This window comes from Mya arenaria, chromosome 3 (genome assembly GCF_026914265.1).
Source record: "Mya arenaria isolate MELC-2E11 chromosome 3, ASM2691426v1".
In the NCBI taxonomy this organism is placed as follows: domain Eukaryota; kingdom Metazoa; phylum Mollusca; class Bivalvia; order Myida; family Myidae; genus Mya; species Mya arenaria.
The window spans coordinates 66,524,119-66,541,660 of record NC_069124.1 but is presented as its reverse complement, the minus strand read 5'-3'; the positions used below and the strand labels follow the sequence as shown (position 1 = coordinate 66,541,660).

Sequence of the window (17,542 nt, the reverse complement as noted above, 5' to 3'; positions counted from 1 at the left end):
AAAACCCTATAATACAGGTCAAGATACAGCCCGGACATTGATCATTTCAACTAATGACCTCTAAAAGTGACCTTGCCCTTTGCGTTACTCACCTCGGTCTCAAGTGGGACACGCCACCTAATAATGGTCAACCTTCATGGCAAGATATTTGAAAATCCTATCATGCATGTCAATATATGGCCCGGACAAGAGCCATTGCTACCTTTGGCTTCTAAGCGTGACAAAGAGCAGACCTGTGTATTGTGTGCGACACGCCACCTTATCATGGTGAACCCTAAGGTTTTTGTTTTTTGAAAATCATATAATGCATAGTCAAGATACAGCCGGGCCAAAGATTATTTCAACTTTTGACCATAAAGGGCGACCTCAACCTTTAAGGTACACATCAGGATGCTGTGCGCGACATGCCATCTCATCGTGGTGTATTGCAAGCTAATATGTGAAAATCCTATAATGCACGGTCAAAATACAGCCCGGACAATGATCATTTCAACTTTTGACCTCAAAGGGTGACCTTGACCTTTGAGGTACAGACCTGTATCTTGTCCGCGACACGCAACCACATCATGGTGAACCTTAAAGGAAAGTTTGTTTTTAAATTCTATCACGCATGGCCAAGTTACAGCCTTGACATGGACCATTTCAAACATTGACCTCTGTGCGTTACCGTGACCTTTGAGGTACCGACCTGAGGTCCGTTAAGATATAAGGAATTTAAGTCGTATCTTCAATGGGCCGTTTAAATATAAGGAATTTAAGTCGTATCTTCAATGAGCCGTTTAGATATAAGGAATTTAAGTCGTATCTTCAATTGTCTTTAATCTGTACAAGTGTCACAAATGACAAAACATATAGTGTTTTATCTCAACTTCGCGTTCATTTAAAATGTCGACTAAAGTTCACTCCACCCAGTGATGTAGCAAAATACTTAAAATAGTATGGCACGAAGATTATTTTCATTTACGCCTAAATGCTGAAGATAGATCCAGGACAAGGTTCAGTGCGGACGGGCGCACCTCCGCACTTCCGCAAGGAAGCAGGCAAACACAGAACCCGTCTAAAGAACCATTATGTCTCGCTCACCGCACGCGGGATGACAAAGACAATTTTGGCGCCTACTACATTGATTTCCAAAACAGTACTCACGACTTTGAAAACAACTGTGCATATTGGGTCTGATGGTCAACTAGGGTCAGCAAAACATGTGTTTGCAGCTCAATCATCATAACCGACCTTGTCGAAATTCTTGACAAGCATATATGGATTGATGCTATCTTTTGAATAATTTTCAAAAGCGTTCGTAATTTAAAGTCACAATAAAAAGCACCTAGGCTATGGGATGTAATACTTTAATTGAATGTGGCAGAAGAAGAAAAGGAGACAATTTGAGTCTTTTGATCCTCGTTTGTTTTAGTTTTGCTGACAAAAAAGTATTCGACTATACCCCCAGCGGAGCTATTGAAAAAGTGTCATCTTACGGTTGTAAGCGGACCGTGTACGAGAATTTCGAGTAATCCCACTAGCCAATACATTGTATTTAGAAAGGCCATGATAATAATCTAATGTTTATCTTTCGGATAAATATTTCTCTTTATTATGTTCTATTTATAAATCTGTCTTTTTTAATTTATTAATGCATTTATTAGCTCAATAGTTTATGCAATACACTTATCATCGTATATGTCAGATACAATTACTCGTTTTTCTTCAAAAGTGTCCTCTTACAGACTTCGCCTCGGACAGAATAGCAGTTCGTCCTAGCGAAACGGCGTCTTACGTCTGTAAGAGGACACTTTTGAAGAAAATCTCGTACTGTATCTATCACATAATCAATATTTTTGTCAATGCGTTTTTTGTGACTTGATAACAATGTTACCATATTATATGATATAAATTTCCTTGTATTTTCATCAGAGATTAATGAAGCCCTTTTTGATAAAAATTGCGATATTTTTGACAAACCATCACAGTTACTAAAACACAATGGAGCGCCCTGTAATGTACGTGATGAACATGGCTGTGTTTGTTTTCGCCATCGGATTAGTTCAGTTCGGAATTTCAGAGGTAACTATAAGCACTCTTTTGCCAGCAACAGCGTTTTCCAAGTAATTGCGACGCGTACAGTCTCAATATACCTTGTGCTCAAATATCCAAACCAAATAAGACAGCTTTTGCCATTCATAAAAGTAAACAGTTTAAGTAAGTTATAAACATTAATTAATAGATCCTTCTACACGATTTATTTAAGGGCATTCAACAGTACAAAAGCCAAAAATAAAATGTTCATTATTTATTAAGCTTTGACGAACAATTTCTTAGGAAGTAAAACATATATCCTTTGCAGCATATTTTGGGGTAATAAGGAGTTATACGAAATAATATTTTATCAGATTTTGGACCAAAAAGCATAAGCATTTGCATTTTTTCGGAAAAGGCTGTCGACACTATAACTGTTTTTGTGTCAAAATGTCCCAGACTACATATTCAACAATGTCTTGTGAGTTCTTGATGCTATCTTTATAAATAAGAAAGATATTCATTTTCTAATTACAAAAATGAAAATATCCTTCTTGCTGCAATACCACAATTCATTGGGTAGTACTGACTATTTTGACACAAAACACATTCATTTTGTATGAAAACATTTCCAGAAAAATGCAAATGCTGTTTTATTAAGAAATTTTCATAGAATTTAATCAACTTCTATTTACAGTTATCCATTTTGCAACGGATATATGTATCATGTTTGCTAAATATTGAACCTCAAAACTAAATAAACATTTTATGTTTTGGTCCTTCAAACGACTTTTGCACTGTGATAGGCCCTTAAGTAAACTTATTTATAGTATCTCCAATTTCCACTTGAAGAACGCACAGGGAATCATTACTTAACGTATTGGAGAACGCACAGGGAATCATTACTTAGCCTATTTGAGAACGCAGAGTGAATCATTACTTAGCGTATTGGAGAACGCGCAGTGAATCATTACTTAGCCTATTGGAGAACGCACAGTGAAACATTACTTAGCGTATTGGAGAACGCACAGGGAATCATTACTTAGGCTATTGGAGAACGCACAGGGAATCATTACTAAGGCTATTGTAGAACGCACAGGGAATCATTACTTAGCCTATTGTAGAACGCACAGGGAACCATTACTAAGGCTATTGTAGAACGCACAGGGAATCATTACTTAGCCTATTGAAGAACGCACAGGGGACCATTACTAAGGCTATTGTGGAACGCACAGGGAATCATTACTTAGCCTATTGAAGAACGCACAGCGAATCATTACTTAGGCTATTGTAACACGCACAGGGAATCATTACTTAGCCTATTGAAGAACGCACAGGGAATCATTACTTAGCCTATTGGATAACGCACAGGGAATCATTACTTAGCTTTTAGGTTAGATATACAAAACTTCCACTGACTAAGATATCGTCCACGGTATGGACCAAGAGATACATGTGAAACACAATTTGTTATGGTGTACTTCTTTACTGTACTACAGAAAATAGAAGGCGGAACCCAAACCAATTTTCTTTTGAACATGAACGTGAATGCATAAATATATATATAATGACATGTTTTGATGATGCAATTATTTGTTGATCAATGGGAATCGAGCTTAATTCAAACTTCTATGCCACAACACGCTTCTGCGTGTATAAAATCATAAAGACATTCAACAAATATTTTTCAATAACGATTAACGTAATCGTTGACAATTTAGTCGGGACTGCGGTCGACTTACATTTCGTTATAAGTTCGATTTTTCACCATATCTACATTTACAAACACACCTATAAGATACATCCTTAGAAAGCACACCCGGAGTGTTCAAAACGAACAATTCAAATGACAAGCAATATACGGTATAATGTAATTTTACTTGTTTTTGATTTTTTTTCGAACACTTCTAAATGCAATGCTATGCTCACATTTCTCATAAACAGAGCCACACGTCGATGTCCACATTCACACTGAACGAAGAGTTTGCCTCCAGCAGAAGGCCAGAAGGAAACGAATCATTTTTCAAGAACTGCAATAGAACAGAGGCTTTTATATATGGCCATAACCTCACGTTTTCCCCCAACCCAATAGTTCTACACCCAGACCCAAAAAACTTCTCGACGGGACCAAGTTTGCAATTTTACGGCAAAATAGAAATTTCAAGATCAATTTCGAACAACGAACGTATAGAGGTAGGGAAGAGAGTGATGACAGACGAATAGAGGTAGGGAAGAGAGTGATGATAAACGAATAGAGGTAGGGAAGAGAGTGATGATATACGAATAGAGGTAGGGAAGAGAGTGATGATAAACGAATAGAGGTAGGAAAGAGAGTGATGATATACGAATAGAGGTAGGGAAGAGAGTGATGATAAACGAATAGAGGTAGGGAAGAGAGTGATGACAGACGAATAGAGGTAGGGAAGAGAGTGATGACAAACGAATAGAAGTAGGGAAGAGAGTGATGACATACGAATAGAAGTAGGGAAGAGAGTGATGACATACGAAAAGAGGTAGGGAAGAGAGTGATGGCATACGAATAGAAGTGGGGAAAAGGGTGATGACATACGAAAAGAGGTAGGGAAGAGAGTGATGGCATACGAATAGAAGTAGGGAAGAGAGTGATGACATACGAATAGAAGTAGGGAAGTGAGTGATGACATACGAATAGAAGTAGGGAAGAGAGTGATGACATACGAATAGAAGTAGGGAAGAGAGTGATGACATACGAATAGAAGTAGGGAAGAGAGTGATGAGGGAAGAGAGTGGTGACATACGAATAGAGGTAGGGAAGAGAGTGATGATAAACGAATAGAGGGAGGGAAGAGAGTGATGACATACGAATAGAAGTAGGGAAGAGAGTGATGACATACGAATAGAAGAAGGGAAGAGAGTGATGACATACGAATAGAGGGAGGGAAGAGAGTGATGACATACGAATAGAAGAAGGGAAGAGAGTGATGACATACGAATAGAAGAAGGGAAGAGAGTGATGACATACGAATAGAAGAAGGGAAGAGAGTGATGACATACGAATAGAGGGAGGGAAGAGAGTGATGACATACGAATAGAAGTAAGGAAGAGAGTGATGACATACGATGATAAAGGTAGGAAAGTATGAGATGACATACGAGTAAATATTGATATGTGAGTGATGGTATTGGCTTTGTTGCTGATTTGAATAATTCTTAATATTTCATATGGTTTTATTACTTATTTAACTTTAGTTTCAATTTATCTTATTGATAATGCGATCAGCTATTGAATCGTTATGTCGTGATGTCCATACTTACAGGTGACAGAATAACACTCCTTCGAATTTCAGTTGCTGAACTCGATTAAGCTGACGACACTTGGTTATGAAACAACAGAGCTGTGTTTATGGCTGCCTTTACGCTTCTGCCATTCAAATGACCTATGTGGCTTAATCGAAGATTATCGGTACCGGTTCAAGAACCACTGTCCCGTATTAATTTATGACAAAACGGAACACATCAACAAGGCATGGAACTGTTCATGTCCTATCATCGAGGTATTCTCGCTTTATAAAAATATATAATCGTATTGTCCTTATAGTTTTCCATTGCATTGACACTATATCAAACTGATATCACTGTACAAATGTCTCGGATGTCAAGTTTCATTCGTTTCCTCAACTTAGTTTTTATCATTAGAGTTTGACAATGCTCAAACAACACAAATATACGGCAATTAAAAAGAAACACACTTAGATAATTTCAATTAACGACCAAGTGAGTAAGACCTCCATTACACCGGAAGTGAGAAACAATTTGTTTTTGATATAACTTTATGCAATTTTCATCTGGTTTTCAGGGTATATACTGGTGGCCAGATTTTAAATTTCAATTCCCACAGCAGCATGTTCGTCTCGAAGGAGATTTCGACATCGACATAAACTTGAAACAGGGCAGACATCACATCGGTTGCCTCAATTTTAAGTTCTCTTTCAGGTAGTTATTATGATAACGTACTATGTTCAAGTAATTAAATTTATTTACCTGTTTGAGAGTAGCATCTCGCGCTCCTGCCGTCTTTTGTGGTAATCTGAATAATAGTATCCCCCTCTCTCTTCTAACACATGGGGTTCTTCCGTATTCATTCGGAACTCCTCGGCCATTTTTATCGAAAACAACCTCGGATGTATGCCGGTACATTAGTAGAAGTAGATCGTAAAATTTTGAATTATATTATGAATAACATGTAGTATCTTAGCTTGTATTTTCGATCTTAGTTTAAATTGATTGCCAATGAAGTATATGATTGCAAACATAATTAAGATTCCAAAGAGTAAAGACAATACGTAAAAAGTAGTTTAATTGCTAAATTGAAATTACTACGCGATCTACTTGGAGGTTAGTTAAAGTGAACCGATTTCTGACATTGTAAACCGTCCATATACAACCGAGGTTGTTTTCGATGAAAATGGCCGAGGTGCTCCGAACGTTTCTTATTCTGCACAGACCGCGTCAACAATGACGTCATGTTGATAGCTGCGTAATGTTTGTTTGATCTCCAACGTTGTGTACTAGGGGATACTGGTTACATATCAGGGTTATAGTTTTATCTTTGTAGTTGCCATTATTTTATTTACACATGTAAATAACGTTTTGTGTAAAAACAAATTTACTTATATCGAGAATAGTATAATTGACATAATTAAGAATAATTCTTTTTAGGTTTTTCGAACGCAATATATGTGCATTATCAAAATAATTCACTATGTTGCCTTGCAGCAAGGGAAGCCAGGATCCTAGCGCATATGACTGACACAGAAACTACAAGTCAAATTATTGGACACATATCATGACCCTTGTTCATTGTATATAACTGAAAGTCTTGTTTGGAGTGCATCATCTAAATAAATGTAAACAGTGAATCGATTTTAGTTTTACTTTTTACACCTAAAGTTCAATGAGTTGTTCTAGACAGAATATTATTGACCGAATATACATTCTGAATACAGTTTATAAATCATAATTAAATAATTTAAAAATGTCTACGCTTGTAATTACCACACACCTGTAACTATTCTCTCTGGGTTTACCGGTTTGGAAGAGGGACCATGCAGAAGCCTTGACTACATCTATTTTATGGAAACGGCAGTCTTTGTTTGTTTAAGACTGCTCATTTAAGGCAATGGTAGGCGCATCTGTCAACAACCCTTACCCTTATGGTAGGCGCATCTGTCAACAACCCTTACCCTAATGGTAGGCGCATCTGTCAACAACCCTTACCCTAATGGTAGGCGCATCTGTCAACAACCCTTTCCCTAATGGTAGGCGCATCTGTCAACAACCCTTACCCTAATGGTAGGCGCATCTGTCAACAACCCTAACTCTAGAACCGGTATAACTATATATTCAAGAACCATTATCAGTCATACTAGGAGCAAATTGTAAATAATCACGATGTGGACGAATGGCAGGGTGGTTTAGTACAACCGCCACATATCACTTAACCATGGATGAAAAGATAAGAATTTCTAGCATGGTTAAATTTTTAAATCTACGTAATGGTTATTTTACACGGAAAACAAGGGTAAGCATGTGATAAAAGCTGTATTATGAGAGTTATTCGCCGTTCACAGCCATTAGATCAATGGAAAAACGATATCCTGAGAATGAGAAACTCAGTACGATGTAAGTGCACAGAATAGTTAAAAGACTTGGTCAGTTAATGACAGACGACATGGTAACACTGATCGAAAGCCGTCAGGTCTTCGAGAGCATCGACCAGGTGAAATCTGTTATTAAAGAAACACTATAGAAGTCTGTACGTAAATCATTAGGTAGCATTACTAACAAAGTCACTGTTTCTAGTGTCTACTGAGGTATGACTTAAAATTATCACCATACACAATTTCAATAAAGCAACCCTTAAAAGATACTGACGTTAGTACCCGAATTTCCTTTGTCAACTGGATGTAAGATCGACCAGATACAGCGGACACTATTTGGTTCTCAGACGAAGCATATTTCTATTTAAGACTCAGGTGAACAAACAAAACTGTCGCTTCTGGTGTACAGACCCCCCCCCCCCCCCCCACACACACACACACTCCCAGACTTTTGCATTGAAAGATCTATACATTCACAGAATTTAACAGTTTGGGCAGCCTTGAGTTCATCGGGAGGGATTTATTGGTCCATTTTCGAGGATAAAAAACGGTGATGTTGAGGCAATTAACGGTGATGTTGAGACAATTGACGGTGATGTTGAGACAATTGACGGTGATGTTGAGACAATTGACGGTGATGTTGAGACAATTAACGGTGATGTTGAGACAATTGACGGTGATGTTGAGACAATTGACGGTGATGTTGAGACAATTGACGGTGATGTTGAGACAATTGACGGTGATGTTGAGACAATTAACGGTGATGTTGAGACAATTGACGGTGATGTTGAGACAATTGACGGTGATGTTGAGACAATTAACGGTGATGTTGAGACAATTGACGGTGATGTTGAGACAATTAACGGTGATGTTGAGACAATTAACAGTTCTCGACATCTTAAAGAAGAAATTTGTGCTAGCATTAAGACGGAAAGATGAATACTTAAATAGTATTTGGTTTCAACAAGATGGTCCTACACCACATACTTCAGGGGAAGTTATTTTGTGTAAAACGGCTCTTGTTATTTATCAATTGAAACTTTATTATATCTCCTAACACTTGGTGAACTTTATTTAAAAGAACATTCCATATTTTAAAAAATGTCATACAGCGAAATGGTAACAAATATTATGAAACACTCTGTATAAAGATCTAACTTACACGTACATGAATAAACTTCCACGTCGCAAGGAAACAACTTGTCAACTTATTTCTCATCTTTATTTATATAGATTTGTTTCCTCATACTATTGTACCTGAAGTAAATACGTACAGACATATTTATACAGCGTTATAGAAACACATGGGTTGAACATTATGGATATATTAGTGTCTTTGTTCTTAATGCTAGTTTTGTTGTGGGAACTTTCAGTATGCAACAGGGATGGTCATTTTAGTTCTGTTTCGGTAAGTTTTTATGAATCATAAAAGTAAACGCCCATCTTTTCACGTGATATGCAATAACATTATATTTATAACCATGGCCATGAATGAAGTTATCTTAAACATAGAAGTACAAGTTAAAGTATATCACTTGATTACATTGATTTCGTGAATGCAAAAGTACTTTTTGCAAGAGATTGTCGTGGATTGTTGATTGTTTTGCTAAAACTAAATTAAATGAGTTCAACTAGAAGAGATAAAACCAGACATGTTACACATAGTGCATTAGGTAGAGATTGTTTAAAAAATTAGAACTGCTTGGTTATTGTCATCAGTTTTATGAAATATCTCAACTTTGGTTCGAATGAGATAATAAATGTGTAAGCGATCCGATAAGATAATCCATTCAAAAGTTACAAAAGTTGTATTTTTATTTGTACATTTTTGGACATCAGAAGTTTCCAACATAATGATTGTACTATGATATTTTTTCTCTTCGCTGTAATGACTTGCATTATTACACTTCGTGCAGAACCATTCCCTATTTTCCAACTGCAATAAAACGGAAGCTGTTATAACGGGACACCACATCAGCTTCAGTCCCAACCCCGTAGTCCTTCATCCAGACCCGCATAATGTAGAAGTGGGCCCCACCCTGTCTGTAAATGGCAGCTTCACCATTACAAGAGTGGTGGCAAACGAGACGAGAGTGGAGGTATGTCTTGGTATACTACAAGGTTAATGATTGGGGAGAGACTGGAGGTATGTCTTATTCGAGATTAATAAACACATTACAGCACAGATACTTTAACATACGATCCGATACTAATGTACCGTAATGATACGAGATTATGTAGTGAAGTACAATACTGAGAGGTTGATGCTTGTGTGGTGTCAAACCATTATGCGATGATATACTTAATACTTTCATAATGGCCCAAGGAGCTGAGACCCAAAGGAAAGTTTCAGCTAATAGTTGATTGTCACATACTAAAGATGCGTATGAATAACCTTTCCATTCAGTGTAGCTTTTTTCATTCATGTTATTTTATTAAATTGCACTGAACATAAATAGCTACAGATTACTTTATTTAATGTGTCAGTTAGAAACGTTTCGTTATCAATTCGATTAATGCAACGTTTCTTATCAACAGTAAGTTGATTTCTTTAAATAAAACATAAGGAATCAACTTCCATTACACTTTATAGTGTTTATCTTGACGTGTTTACTTTCCATATACTTACGAACGGATTACGGATAATTTCTAGTGGTGTATCATTTCACGTGTATCTATATTTTAAACAATTTCGATTGTCAATAGATAATTTCCTGAAGTAAACATTTGTCGTTCACGATGCATTTTTAAACCTCCATTACTTTGTCAATAGTACAAATTTTAATGAATATGTTCGATTGAACAATGTTCAACTTGTTATGCAGAGTAAAGACCTCCAAATATGAACACAATTATTTACCGTACATTTGAGCCATTTAACGCATTATAATAATAATAATAATAATAATAATAATAATAATAATAATAATAATAATAATAATAATAATAATAATCCGAGTGGCCTTTGTATGGTTGATGTTTGTCAGTTGCGATTCGAGAACGAGTCAAGAGGGCAATGAATTTTTTTTATAACGAAATATTTTTCTGACAACAGTTTGAACTCTGCCTCTCTTATTTTCGAAATTATGTTAGGGCAATCTAAATATGGCCAATTGATTTCGTAATTTTATATGATCAGTACAACATGTTAATAATGGTCTCTCAATCGTTTTTAAAGATAAGGTACATAATCTACAATACAATCATAGAACACATTTCCATAGATTATTTGTGTAATTATTATCCAATCAACTTTTGTCAAAGGAATGACATGAGTACCTTTTTGTTAAACTTAAAATTTTACATTTCTGAGCTGAGTCTCAGGACGTCAGTGAATATATACCGGTGCCTATAAGACAAAAGGTAAACACAGAAAGGTAAAGCCGACTTTTGCTTATACTTAAATAAGATTATTTAATAATGTTTAAGCTTGTCGGTAAATTTCATTTTTTATATGAAAAACTACAGAAACAAGCTCAGTAGCCAAAAGTTTAGAAGTAAACCCTGTTTAATGTCACTGGGTAAACGAAAAAGACATAGAACACAAAAACGAAACCTCGTAATCAAGGAACATGGAACAACAGCACACAACTTTTCAAACAGCAGTATATATACTATATAAACACTAAATGTGCTTATCAAGGATTGTTAGGTACCGCCTTGTTGGTAGTCTAGAGAGTATTGCGAATAATAAGAGTGATTGGTACATTGTATCTCCTTTTTTCTCGCAGCTCTTGAACTCAGTGTTGATAGAGTCTACCGATGGCTACACAGAGCTTTGCTACATTTTACCGTGGGATGTTTGTCATGTGACAGACATCTGCGATCTTCTTGATAGAAAAAATATATCATATTGCCCTGTGAATGTGACGGAATTAGAAGGCGATGCACGTGTGCCATGGAACTGCAAATGCCCTTTGCCAATGGTACGTACACTTGGTCAGTTTTCATGACACAATTAGGATATTGTTCAACGAAGTTGGTTATTGGCTTGTTTGGAAGTTGAATTAAGGACGTCTGTTATTTACTATGATGTAAAGTTGTGAAATGTATGTAGACCATGGTGCAAGTGCTTGGATTTAAATGCATTGCAATGAAAAAGTAAATAAATCAAAATATTGCTTTTTAATTTTGCAGTTTTCAACTAAGATGGTTTCTGAAAATGGACCTTGCGTTCTATTGTAGTAAATATGACGCGTAGCTTTTTGTAATAAGTTTCTTAACGAAATGTTTTCTTCCCATAATAGAAACAGTTTTCAAAAAAAAGAGAAATAGTTCTTGAAAATAGTTCAATTAAAACAGTACTATTGAATAATAACTTACATTAATGTAATTAAACGAACCGTATAATATCATAAATGAATTGTTATGAAAGGTTATCGAATTTGTTTAATACATCCTTGAATGCATAGCAAGAGTTTTAGGATTTCAATGAGACAATACGCCTTGATCGTATTGCTCTTTAATATTTTGATTATTTAAACAATTACCAATTAACAGCTTAGTAAGATAAAACATGTTTCTAAAGAAGAATGCCATGTAAATTCTATTTTTAGCACACTTGTTCAGAAGTCGGAGCATAGTTAAATTAAAATAAATACTTTAGTTCAATATATACTGCAAATAAAACCTTTGAAGAAAATCATGGAAAATAATATCGATTTAATCAAATTCTTGGAACAAACAACGAGTTAACTAAGTGGCATAAAAAATTTACACTGCCATCGTAATGTTCGATTGTTATTGCAATTCTATCATTTCAGAACAATATCTGTTTATTTCTAGAATAATACAATTGAAAACTTACGTCAATTATGTTCTGAATAAACAAGAGACATTTGAAAACTTTTTCTTGGGATGAATATTGTTCAAGATTTGTGGAACAGGTTAAATAACCTATACCTTTCCATGGATATTCTCATTTGCCCAAATCTCAGAACTGAAGGCTTTTGTTATTCACAAAGGTCAGCCTCTTGTGGGATAATTAATTTCCTAATTGTGTTGTTGAAATCCCTCATAAAATACATGCAGTTCCGCGATATAATTTCTACGTTTGCATCTTTTAAATCTGATGTAGGTCTTCGATACACAATCGAACAAAAATTGCATTTATGAAGAACGTGTTAACAGTCCACGAGCAAAAAAAGGGAAAATATTATAGGACCTTATAAACAACCTCTGGATTTTTTGTTTGTTGTAAATTCGATTAACCGTTCACCATCTTTTTGTTGATATATATTGTAAACGTTTTTTGGGGCTTTTTATTGAAACATGCCACCCTTTATATATCATTATAGTACTTAATGTTTACGTCATAACTGATTTTTATGAATTGCATTAACTCAAGTGTTGGAAACGATTGATTCTTATCTATAGAAAAAACTTAAGTTTGATTGATTCATTAAACGCCTTCAACCATATGCATACTGCAAAACTTACATTGCAGGGCAAATATCAGATACCACATATAAAATGGACATTCGGCACCCAGCCTTTCAGACTGAAAGGCCATTTCAAGGTCGACATCAATATCAAGGAAAATGCATTGAACATTGGGTGTTTCAGTTTCGAGTTCTCATTTAAGTAAGTTTTTGGTTTCTATTTCAACTTTATATTTTTGTCAAACGCATTGTGATCTATGCTCTACAATCAACTATTCTATTGTGTATTCGTTTTAAAATTTTCTTTTTTAAGTAAACCTATTAATATTTCATTCATTCTTTTAGTGAGGTTCTTTAACACTACATATATATGTATATATTTTAACAACTATCAATAGATACATTAATGAAGGAAAACCAAATGTCTGTTATAACATTATAATCATGTTAATTGTTTAATGGCTGTTCAATATGTGATAAAAAAAATAGATAAGGGCAAAATATGTTCTCCTTCTGTCTTCTTTTAGCGAGAGTATCACCGTATCATTTTATAATTATTACTTGTAGGAAAGGGGAGCAGTTATCTGGAGCATTTGGACTTAATTAATATGTTTGCACTCCTTTGATCAGGAAAAGAAGAAAGTGTATCTTGACTCTACTTCTTTTCTCTAAATTGTAAACGTCTCGTAATGAAACGGTTTGTAAGAAGGCATGAAGTTGATGGATAAAAGACGAATGAATATTCAATTAAACAAAACGCAATCATCGTTGTAGTTGTTTCAATGATCATTTTCAGTGTGTTTGTGGCCATGCATACCTGTATTGTCTACGACCACCTCTAGTTATGTATCTGTAGTGTGTTACGACCATCTCTAGTTGGTTGTCTCTATTGTGCCACGACCACCTGTAGATGGTAGTTTATGTTGTATTACGACCATATTTAGTTAGTTGTCTGTAATGTGCTACGACCACCTCTAGTTGGTTGCCTGTATTGTGCTACGACATATAGTTGGTTGTCCGTATTGTCTACGATCACCTCTCGTTTGTTGTCTGTATTTTCTACGACCACCTCTAGCAAGTTGTCCGTATTGTCTACGACCACCTGTAGTTTGTTGTCTGTATTGTCTACGACCACCTCTAGTTGGTTGTCTGTCTATATTGTGCTACGACCACCTCTTATTTGTTGTCCGTATTGTCTACGCCCATCTCTAGTTGGTTTTCTATATTGTCAACGACCATATTTAGTTGGTTGTCCGTATTGTCTAAGACCACCTATAGTTTGTTGTCTGTATTATCTACGCCCACATATAGTTGGTTGTCTATATTGTGCTACGACCACCTCTAATTTTTTGTTTGTATTGCGCTACGACCACCTATACTAAGTAATTAATATTGTATTACGACCACATCTAGTTATTTGTCTGTATTTTGCTACGATCACCTCTAGTTGGTTGTCTGTATTGTCTACGAACACCTATAGTTGGTTGTCTGTATTATCTACGACCACTTCTAGATGGTTGTCTGTATTGTCTACGGCCACCTCTAGTTGGTTGTCTGTATTTTATTACGACCACATTTAGTTAGTTGTCTGTAATGCCTCCGAGCATCTCTTGTGGGTTGTCTGTATTGTCTACGACCACTTCTAGTTGGTAGTCTACATTGTGACTCGAACACCTCTAGTTGGTTGTCTGTCTTGTGCTACGACGACCAGTAATAGGTTGCATGAACTTTTATACGACCACCACTCCTTATTCATCAGTATTGTGCTAAAACTGCCTCTAATTGTTTATCTGTATTCTGTTACAACCACTTCTAGTGTTTTTATTACTGTGCTACAACCACATCTAGTTGGTTGTCTGTATTGTGCTACGGACACATCTAGTTGGTATTCCCTATTGTGCTACGACCATCTTTAGTTGGATACCTATATTGTGCTTAGACCACCTCTTGTTGGTTATCTGTATTGTGCTACGACCACATGTAGTTAGTCGTCTATACTGTGTTACGACCACATCTAGTTGTTTGTCTGTATTGTGCTACGACCACACGTAGTTGGTCGTCTATACTGTGTTACGACCACATCTAGTTGGTTGTCTGTATTGTATTACGACCACATGTAGTTGGTCGTATATACTGTGTTACGACAACATCTAGTTGGTTGTCTGTATAGTGCTACGACCACATCTAGTTGGTTGTTTGTATTGTGCTACGACCACATCTAGTTGGTTGTCCGTAGTGTGCTACTATCACATCTAGTGGGTTGTCGGTATTGTGCTACGACCATCTCCAGTTTTAAATCTCCACATAAATAAATCCACATGAAACATTGACTCCTGTTTGTTTAAAACTTCCATACATGGGATACATAGAAATTCTTCACCATTCTGAACAATTTCTGATTAATGCCTTGTGAACTATAATAAATCGTGCTCACAATAAAAAATAAACAATGAAGTACTGAATGTGTTTCTAAGTGAATGTCTGTTTGAGTGTGTGTATTCAGTTAATATATGTATTGGTTAGGTGTATTCGTATGCTGCTAGTTGTTTGTATTGCATGTTTGTGTATTAATAATTGTCTGTATTGCTTGTGTGTCTCTAGTTGATTGTCTGAATTGCATGTGGGTCTCTAGTTGATTGTATGTATTGCATGTGTGTCTCTAGTTGATTGTATGTATTCCATGTGTGTTTCTAGTTGATTGTCTGTATTGCTTGTGTGTCTCTAGTTGATTGTCTGTATTGCATGTATGTCTCTAGTTGATTGTCTGTATTGCATGTGTGTCTCTGGTTGAATGTCTGTATTGCTTGTATGCATGCTATTGATTGCTTGTATTGCTTGTGTGTATCTAGTTGGTTGTCTTATCTAGTTGGTTGTCTGTACTGATTGCGTTAATCTAGTTAATTATCTGTATTGCTTGCGTGTCTCTAGGTGATTGGCTTTTTTGCCTTTGTGTCTCTAATTAATTGTTTACATTGTACGTTTGTCTCTGGTTTAGTGTCCGTATTTTTTGTGTGTATCTTGTTAATATAAGTTTTGCTTGTGTATCTTGTCAATTGTCTGTATTGCTTGTATGCATATTGTTGATTTTGTTTTGCTTGTATGCATCTAGTTGAGTGTCTGTATTGCTGTGTGCATCTAGTTGAGTGTCTGTATTGCTGTGTGCATCTAGTTGAGTGTCTGTATTGCTGTGTGCATCTAGTTGAATGTCTGTATTGCTGTGTGCATCTAGTTGAATGTCTGTATTGCTGTGTGCATCTAGTTGAGTGTCTGCATTGCTGTGTGTATCTAGTTGAATATCTGTATTGCTGTGTGCATCTAGTTGAGTGTTTGTATTGCTGTGTGCATCTACTTGAGTGTCTGTATTGCTGTGTGCATCTAGTTGAGTGTCTGTATTGCTGTGTACATCTAGTTGAGTGTCTGTATTGCTGTGTGCATCTAGTTGAGTGTCTGTATTGCTGTGTGCATCTAGTTGAATGTCTGTATTGCTGTATGTATCTAGTTGATTGTCTGTATTGATGTGTGTATCTAGTTGAATGTCTGTATTGCATTGTGCATCTAGTTGATTGTCTGTATTGCTGTGTGTATCTAGTTGATTGTCTGTATTGCTGTGTGTATCTAGTTGAATGTCTGTATTGCTGTGTGCATCAAGTAGAATGTCTGTATTGCTGTGTGCATCTAGTTGATTGTCTGTATTGCTGTGTGTATCTAGTTGAATATCTGTATTGCTGTGTGCATCTAATAGAATGTCTGTATTGCTGTGTGCATCTAGTTGAATGTCTGTATTGCTGTGTGCATCTAGTTGATTGCCTGTATTGCTGTGTGCATCTAGTTGAATGTCTGTATTGCTGTATTATCTAGTTGAATGTCTGTATTGCTGTGTGCATCTAGTAGAATGTCTGTATTGCTGTGTGCATCTAGTTGAATGTCTGTATTGCTGTGTGCATCTAGTAGAATGTCTGTATTGCTGTGTGCATCTAGTTGATTGTCTGTATTGCTGTATGTATCTAGTTGAATATCTGTATTGCTGTGTGCATCTAGTTGAATGTCTGTATTGCTGTATGTATCTAGTTGAATGTCTGTATTGCTGTGTTCATCTAGATAAATGTCTGTATTGCTTTATGCATCTAGTTGAATGTCTGTATTGCTGTTGTTATCTAGTTGAATGTCTGTATTGCTGTTGTTATCTAGTTGAATGTGTGTATTTCTGTGTGCATCTAGTTGATTGTCTGTATTTCTGTGTGCATCTAGTTGATTGTCTTTATTGCTGTGTGTATCTAGTTGAATGTCTGTATTGGTGTGTGTGTGTCTAGTTGAATGTCTGTATTACTGTGTGCATCTAGTTGATTGTCTTTATTGCTGTGTGTATCTAGTTGAATGTCTGTATTGGTGTGTGTGTCTAGTTGAATGTCTGTATTGCAGTGTGCATCTAAGTGAATATCTGTATTGCTGTGTGCATCTAGTAGAATGTCTGTATTGCTGAGTGCATCTAGTTGATTGTCTGAATTGC

At 36.0% G+C, this 17,542-nt stretch overlaps 2 protein-coding genes across 2 annotated transcripts; both read left to right on the top strand.

Annotated features, from left to right (window-relative positions):
• The first annotated feature begins 1,983 nt into the window (after positions 1 to 1,983).
• Positions 1,984 to 6,845, top strand: LOC128226210 (uncharacterized). Its single transcript, XM_052936103.1, has 5 exons — positions 1,984 to 2,064; positions 3,961 to 4,209; positions 5,342 to 5,548; positions 5,851 to 5,987; positions 6,771 to 6,845. Exons 1-5 carry the CDS (start codon positions 1,984 to 1,986, stop codon positions 6,802 to 6,804), a joined length of 708 nt encoding a protein of 235 aa, XP_052792063.1. The 3' UTR covers positions 6,805 to 6,845.
• A 2,039-nt stretch (positions 6,846 to 8,884) lies between these two features.
• Positions 8,885 to 15,363, top strand: LOC128227099 (uncharacterized). Its single transcript, XM_052937305.1, has 5 exons — positions 8,885 to 9,062; positions 9,571 to 9,753; positions 11,386 to 11,580; positions 13,101 to 13,237; positions 13,603 to 15,363. The coding sequence occupies exons 1-5, from the start codon at positions 8,973 to 8,975 to the stop codon at positions 13,640 to 13,642; spliced, it is 645 nt and encodes a 214-aa protein (XP_052793265.1). The 5' UTR covers positions 8,885 to 8,972; the 3' UTR covers positions 13,643 to 15,363.
• Positions 15,364 to 17,542: the final 2,179 nt, after the last annotated feature.